The following is a 7610-nucleotide window of genomic DNA, read 5'->3' on the forward strand; positions in this document are numbered from 1 at the left end:
AACCCCCAAAGTAAGTGAGGCCACGTGGCCACTGTGCCCCAGAGGTTTAAATGCTCTGGCCCCTTCCCAGAAGCACCTGGTTAGCCAGAAAGCGTATTAACCCGCTTGACAGGCACGGGCTAGGCCTTTTCAATGGTGGCACCTCTCGACCCGGTCGAATGCAGCCACCGGTGTCTCGGCGTGACTTGCTGAAAGTGGGAGCTGGGGCTAAGGGACCTACTCTGTCCTGAGCCCCCTCCTCTCTCATGCCTGGAGCCTGTGTGACCCAGACCCGGTTGCAGATGGGCTGGGAGGCCCGGAGGGGCTGCGTCCCACCCGTGTCCCAGGACAGGCAAGGCGGGGACAGGAGCTGCTCCTGAGCCACTGGCACCAGCTCTTGCCTCCGACAGAGCAGAAGCTTCCCAAGAAGGTCCCATCACAAGAAGGACTTGGCCTCGGAGGCCCACCGTACCGTCGGGGGAGGAGAGCCCCTGCCGATCAGCGGGACGTTCTCGTAGCGCGGGTTCCCGCCGAAGAGGGCTGCCTGGTTCCTGCGGGGAGATGGGACAGGGGCACATGAGGCCAGAAGCAGTGAGACCAGCCCGCCTCCCTCCAGGATCAGGGCCCTTGGGGGCCAAGCTGGGTGCAGACGCTGCAGGTGCCACTAGGCACCGATCCTGAGCTGGGGCCAGGCACGGATCCTGGCAGCAGGGCACAGCCTTACATGTACTCGGAGACGGGGGCGTTGGAGATGGTCTGGGCGGGGGGGTGCAGGCTGGTCTGGCTGCCCAGGCTGCTGCTATAGCTGCAGAAGCTGCGGAGCTGCCCACGGGCGGGGTGGTGGGTGGCGATGCGGCGGGCCTGCGGGTTGAAGGGGTCCTCCTCATCGATATCGTCATAGTCCCGGTCCCTGCGAGGGAACAGGGGAAAGGGCCGTCAAATCCAGACCTACACCCAGACAACGGGGTAGGAGCCCCACGGCCACGGCTGGTGCAGGGCTGGGGAAACTGGGCCTCACCCCATCTCGCCGGGCACGCGGGGCTGGGCTAGTTATTGGGAGGACGGGGATCTACTTTCCCTGATGTTTCCAGGTGCCCGGCACCACTGGCTGCTGCGCGGTGACTCGGAGGTTAAGAGCAGTTACATGGCAGGGCAGAGCACTTGCCATGCCATGTCTGTGGGCACCCATCCTCCTAGGCTGGACCTGGCCGGCCCAGCCACGGGACTCACCTGCTAGTGAAGTGCTTCCACGCTTGTGGCGTGGCACAGATGATGGTGGAGAAGGACACGGCGGCCAGGAGGGAGAAAAGGGCCAGGTAGAGCAAGCCCTCGATCCCGTCATAGCAGATGCCCATCAGTGCATCGAGGTAGTCCTGCAGCCGGGAGAGACCGCGCCAGCTCATGCACCACCTGGAGGCATCACCCCTCGCCCCAGCAAGGCGCTCGGGCAGCTCCTCACCTTGTGCAAGCCCCGGCAGTCCAGCATGGCTGTCAGCTGGTGCAGGCTGGTCTCGGAGGAGTTCAGCAGCTGCTGGATTCCCAGCAGCTCTTTCTGCAGCAGAGAGCGGGGGTCAGGGCAGAGGCTCGGCGGGAACCGCTCACAGCTGGCGGCAATACAGGGCTCTGCAGCTGTTCCAGCCACCGGTGCAGGATTCGACCCGCGTCCTCACCCCCCATGCCCCAGGTGGCCCCGGCACGGCTGGGTTTCCAGCTGCATGTGCGACCCTGTGCCTCGCCTTACCTTGGCGGTGGGGAAAATGGGCACAGCGAACTGTAGCAGCCCCTGCACCTGGATCTGCATGGTGGTGAGCGAGCGCTGGTAGATGGTCAGAGCCTGCAAGTGAAGCCCGGACAGCTCTGTTCCCACTCGCTGCCTCTCCAGGCAGGGAAGACCCCCTGGTCCCAGTCCCCGGCCTGTGTCACCCCCTCCGCCCACAGGCAATGCACTCTTGCCCTTCTCCCAGGGCCCTGGGGGGGGCTCTCTCCAGCCCAGCCTGCGGGATGCCAGCACGGGGGGAGGCTGTACCTGCTGGAAGGGGTTGCTGAGGCTCTGGCTGCAGTACAGGTAGTAGTGAACCACTTCTGCAAGGCAAAGACAGGTCAGAGCCCCTCCACCCTGCCCCACGCAGCCAGTGCTCCCAGCCCCCCACGGCTGGACCGCGGCTCCCTGCAGTCTGCTGGGCTCATGCAGCCATGGGGGTGAGTGCAAGCAGCCCAGCCCTGGCACCAAGTGAGCACAACAGCCCCAGAACAGGGGACGCAGCCAAGAAGCCTGTATGGAGGGGGCCGGCAGCATCTCCAGCATGGCTTGGGCATCGGGGTGGAAGGGGCAGGTCTGGCTTCCCCACGGAGGGCAGAGCTCCACCCTATCTAGCCACGAGACCCACGGCCACGCCGCTGCAATGGTGCCGGCTGCACAGGGGCCGTACGTACATGCTCCCGACGTGACGCAGGTGGTGCCCTACCTGCACTCAGCTCGCTCTGCGTCTGGTTCATGATGAACTGGTCTGGGGCCACGCAGAAGTCACTGGTGCCCTGCAAAGGCCAGACAGTGCAGGGTCAGAGTGGAGCCAGGTGCCGGTGGGGAGCCTGGCCTAGGAGCAGGGGCACGGCTGGGGAAGGGCAGGTGAGGGGCAGAGGGAGGCCGGGTGGCTGCAATGGGCATGCATGCAGGCTTTGAGACCTGCCCTGCTCCCCAGGGACCCAAGGGCCAGGGCAGGAGGGGGAAGTAAAGGGACAGGCCCCCCATTCTCTGCTGCTGCCCCTCTCCAGAGCTGGCAGCAAGCAGGGAGCCCCTGCTCTCCAGAGATGGACGGACAGACCGACAGCAGCTGCATCCCCACTCACTTACCACGGCCGCAGAGGTGTCCACGGCCATGGAGGCCCAGCTGAGAATGAGCGTCATGAGCCCGCAGCACAGCATCCTAGGGAGAAATCCTTGGGGCTGAGACCTGCTGCTGCCCAGGGCACCAGCCAGGGTTACCCCTGGGGGTCCCAACCCTCTGCCCATCGCCAACTCTGAGGTCCAAGCCCACCCCTGGGGCACGTGGGTCCCCCTGCCAAGCAGCTTAAGCACAGCAGGCGACCATGGCACCAGGCCCCAGTCAGCCCCATGGGGGATGGCACATCTCCCAAAGCATCACCACGGGCATCGGTGCAAATCAGTGGTCTGTGCACCCCAACGAAGTTCCCTAGCCCAGAGAAGCAATAGCTGCCCTGAGCAGGGGGATGCCAGTGCTGCCCCGCTGGCAGGAAGGTGCAAGCTGCCCAGGCAGGGGTGCACCAGGCAGAGCCCATGCCTTGTCCAGGCGGGCGGCACTCACGCGGTCAGCAGGCAGCGGGAGCGCTTGGCCAGCCCCAGGCAGGCCAGGAGACAGATGATCAGGTCCAGGATGAAGAGCAGGAGGTAGGACAGCCACCTGCACGGGGACAGGGAGGATGCAGCCGTGAGCCCCCGCGCTCAGCCACGGTCACAACCAGCCCGCGGCTGCCCCGGTCCTGCTCACCGGTAGTACTCCACGAAGCTGATCTGGCCGGTGGTTGCAGAGAGGTCGTGGCTCGCGCCCTGCCAGACGGGCAGCCCCGAGAGCTGCAGCACGATGTTGCCGGCCATCTGCTGCATGAACTTCAGCGTCTGCAGGTAGTCGCCCCGGGGGGTGAAGATCTCCCGCAGGAGAGCCAGGTGCTGCTCCAGCCCCACCTTCATCTGCAGCGTGGTCCCTGAGACCTGCCAGGCCGAGACTGGGCATGAGCCACTAGCCTTGCAATGCCCGGCAGCTTTGCAGCCCTACGCCATCTCACGCTATGAGCTCCAGGCATTCATCCCGGGCTGGGCTCTGCAGCACCCAGGGGAACGATGCCTCTGGCAGCCCCATGGCTACCAAGCTGCTCGTGGTAGAGGCTGCGTGCACCCCAGAGGAGAAAGCCAGCAGGCCCCGGGGTCAAGGAACAGATGGAGGGAGAGAGGCAATGCCGTCATGCTCTGGCAACACGCCTCCAATGGGCTCCGGAGAAAGGAGCTCCGGACAAGGCAGCCACCCACGGCCTGTGAGCTGGGACTTGCGCAGCAGGCAGCACCAGGGCAGTGCCGTGCCCACCTGGGACAGACGTCTGCATTGCATGGGCCACTGCTGCTCCATGCCAAGAGGGTGACGAAGCACCCAGCACCTGGACCGGCCCACATGGGTGTGGGCATCACAGCGAGCTGCTGTCCGGCCCGGCTGTGTGGGCAGCGGAGGAAATGCCTGTCCGGACACATCACCCGGCTCCCTGCAGAGCCAGGCACTGTCCAGCGCGGGGGCTGCAATGCACCAGACCCATCCCTCCGCGGAGATGCCGCTCCCGGCAGAGGCTGCCTGGAAAGAGCCCACGGCCTGGGGGAGGGGGCCGCGGCTCTTCCCCGGCAGGCGGCACAAAGGCCCATTCTCTGCTCCGCGGCCGAGAGCCCCAGAGAGGCCGGCTGGCCAGCGGCGCCACCAGGCACGAGGCTTGAGATCAAGGCATGCCCCTGCCCTGTCCTGGCAGCCCCCGATCTTCCAAGGCAATGGGCCCCTGTGATGGTGGGGGGCTCTCACCAGCGAGTCGATGCCAGACAGCGTGTGGTTGGCGTTATCCAGGGCATAGAGCAGCTGGGAGACGCCATCGTTGGTCTCGCTGTTCCCGTAGAAGCCGATGCCGATGGCAGCGCTGTGGGCAAGAGAAACGCTGTGGTTTGGCCAGGCTTGCCCCTGGGAGACCCCTCCCCTGCCAGCCGCCAGCCCCTTGCCCAGCAGCCCTGCCCTGGCACACTGGTTTGCCCATGGGCACCAGCCCCAGAGCCATCCCCTCTCCAGGTCCTGGGGTCTCCGCTCCCCAGCTCAGGACTAGACCGGGCAGATGCAGCAGCCAGGAGCAGAGCTGGGCACGGTCCCCAGGAGCCCTGGCTCGGTCTCTGCTGGGAGCACGCGGCTTCCAGATGTGCCAGGGGTTGGGGGAGCTCTTGCAGCACCCCTGCAACAGCTGGGGCCAAGGGCAGCCGGGAGCCAGATGCCCGCGGTGCGCGATGCCCGCGAGTGCCGGGCGCTGAGGCCACCAGGCCGGCAAAGCAGATTACGAGGATCGCAGCAGCACAGCTCCCGATTAAACCTGCTCCACACTTAATCCCCCGGTGGGGGGGAATGAGCCGGGCTCTGCCTGGTCCCCCCTCCAGCCCTGTCTCACCCCAGCTGGGGGGCTCCAGACCTCCGTGCAGCCTGGTTTGTGGGATGGGGCCGTCCCAAACGCGCACCCCACCCGGACACCTGGGTTCCAGCCCGGCTCTGCCACTGATGCACTGGGCGACCTCCTGCCAGGCCCTTTGCCTCCCGAGCTCCGCCTCTCCCCTGGGGGGTGTCAGTGCCCAGAGACCCCAGAGCAGGGTGCTGTGGGGGGGCAGGGTGCTCCCCTGCTTGGGCCCCCAAGCCCCCTGCAATCACAGGGCCCAGCCAGACACCCCCACGGCCAGGAGATCATGCCCACTAGGGTGGTGGGTTCAGATCCTGCTGCCGGGCACAAGCATCACGAGTTCCAGTCTCAGCCCAGCCCCAGGAAGACGCCGGCAATGGCAGCTTCGGTTCTGCGGCCGGTGCTGGCTGGTGCAGGACCCCAGGCCTGGCACAGCTGCATGGGCACCCCCCAGGCTGGCACCCCCGACCACGATTGCACGTGGCCTCCGGTGCCTGGCTGCAGGGCACGGTGCTGCCCATGACCCAGGAGGGTCCTAGGCATGTGCCAGCAGCGGGGACTCCCTCCAGGCCCCTGCGCTGGGGCAGGATTGCAGCTGCGGTTGCTGATGAGCAGCAGAGCCTGGGAAGTCACGTGCGGCCGTGCGGGGAGGGGGGCAGTCATGGGAAGAGCACGCCGGGCTAATCGGAGGCCTTCGCCTCCTCGTTACGGCATATTTATGACCGGACACTGAGCGGTCTGTCTCGGCCGCAGGAGACGCGCTCTAGCCTGCCCGCATCACGCCGAGGCCATTAGCAGCCCCCGGGGTCCCCCCCGCCCCTCGAGCAGCTGTGTGGGGATGGGCGGCTGCCCTGCATCTGGCTACGAGGGCTTGGGGAGACACGCAGACGGCACTGGCTCCAGCACCTCCCCTGCGAGGAGGGGGCCCTGCCCAGCCCCCCCAAACCCTACAGCAGACGGGCGCAGCGAGCTCGGGGCTGCACCGGGGTGCTGGCTGGGAGTCCCCTTCCCCACCCCCAGCATGGGCCCGGCTGAGGCAAACACGGGCATGACCCCCAGCAGGACCATGGCCCTACTGGCCAGAGCGCCCGTGATGCCCACAGCACCCCGTCCCCGCAGCCGGCAGTGCCAGCGCAGCGGGATGCCCCAGACGGAGCAAAGCCCGGCCCCTCTCTGCGGTGTGGGGACCCTCATCCGCGATGAGCCCAGGGCTCCTGAGCAGCCAGCTGTGCAGTGCTGCAGCCACCATCTGCTCCAGGGCCCGGGATTAGCAACCCCAGCTCCCCACTGCCCAAATTAGCCGTGCCCGGGGGGCAAACTCGTGGAGCAGGAGGGCTGAGGGTGCAGGAGGGAAGGGGGAAGGGCCCGGCAGCTCCCAAGATCGCTCCCTCCAAAGGCGATTGCTGCCTAAGCTGCCAGAGCACTGGATCTCATCGCTGCAGTTCACGTGCGCGGCTGGGTCGCAAATCCTGCTTACAGGGCCCAGCGAGGCCTGGCTTGGGCTGGCCGCCTGCACCGAATCCTGGCCTGGCTCTGCTCCTCTACCCTGGAAAATACGCTTCAGCCCGTCTCTGCCGGCAGCTCACGGCCCCACATCCCAGGTGGACACGGAGAGGGCGAGGGAGCGACCCAGGTTGCAGGGCAGGGCTGGGGTAGGCAGCAATGAACCCAGGCGTCCGAGCCACGCCAGCACCGCGTGCACCAGCCATGGGCCTATTGCAACAGTGCAGGACAAAGGTGCCAGCCCAAGGCTTTACTCCTGGCTTACAGCAATGGGCCAAGGGGCTGCAACTGCTCCAGGGCACAGGAGCCCTTTGGCCCCACCATCGCCCCCAGTCGCCGAGCCAGGAGCTATCAGCTTCCAGGCTGATAAAGCAGCCAGGACGGATCCCCGGGCAGATCCCAGGCCCCTTGGACCATGCAGCTTGCACTTGCTTCTTATCGACGCAGGCTCCTAGAGCAGCGGGGCTGGAAGTGGGGGTCACATCTAGTCCAACCCCCTGCCTGAAGCAGGGTCAGTCCTGTCCAAACCATCCCAGACAAACCCGTTTCACTTCTGCCTAGGAGAACTTTTACACTCTCTGCTCTCTCCTATGCCCGATGAAGGGCGAGCGTGCCCAAAAGCTTGCAAATAACTAAACGAATTTGTTTGCAAATATCTAGTTGGTCTAATAAAAGATATCACCTCTTCCATGAGTTTTGATTCCTTTTGTCCAAGCCAGTGGTTATCAACCACTTTAGACTCGAGACGCCCCTCAGAAAATGCTAGCTCTTAATCTGCCTTCATTTTTTGACTATGGGAGATGACTACAGCGATTCTTCCATGCAAAGACCTCGGGAAGACCACGACCGGTCGGCGCGTTCCTACCACTACGGGTTCCTGTTTGAAACCTCCGGGTTTGTCTTGTGAATCGTGCTCACCTGCTGAA

At 65.5% G+C, this 7610-nt stretch overlaps 1 protein-coding gene across 2 annotated transcripts in view; it reads right to left on the reverse strand.

Moving 5' to 3' along the window:
- TTYH2 (tweety family member 2) overlaps positions 1-7610 on the reverse strand; it is a 13297-nt gene that overhangs the window by 2989 nt on the left and 2698 nt on the right. For both annotated transcript variants that reach the window (XM_025216920.1, XM_006034819.3), the window contains exons 3-13: positions 4554-4665; positions 3486-3706; positions 3303-3398; positions 2831-2903; positions 2445-2514; positions 2006-2061; positions 1721-1813; positions 1439-1531; positions 1210-1352; positions 704-889; positions 452-530 (exon numbers count right to left, since the gene is read on the reverse strand). In XM_025216920.1, coding sequence (XP_025072705.1) covers positions 452-530; positions 704-889; positions 1210-1352; positions 1439-1531; positions 1721-1813; positions 2006-2061; positions 2445-2514; positions 2831-2903; positions 3303-3398; positions 3486-3706; positions 4554-4665 — 1222 coding nt within the window. The remainder of the gene's footprint in view (positions 1-451; positions 531-703; positions 890-1209; positions 1353-1438; positions 1532-1720; positions 1814-2005; positions 2062-2444; positions 2515-2830; positions 2904-3302; positions 3399-3485; positions 3707-4553; positions 4666-7610) is intronic.

This window comes from Alligator sinensis, unplaced genomic scaffold (assembly GCF_000455745.1).
Source record: "Alligator sinensis unplaced genomic scaffold, ASM45574v1 scaffold1200_1, whole genome shotgun sequence".
Classification (NCBI taxonomy): Eukaryota; Metazoa; Chordata; order Crocodylia; family Alligatoridae; genus Alligator; species Alligator sinensis.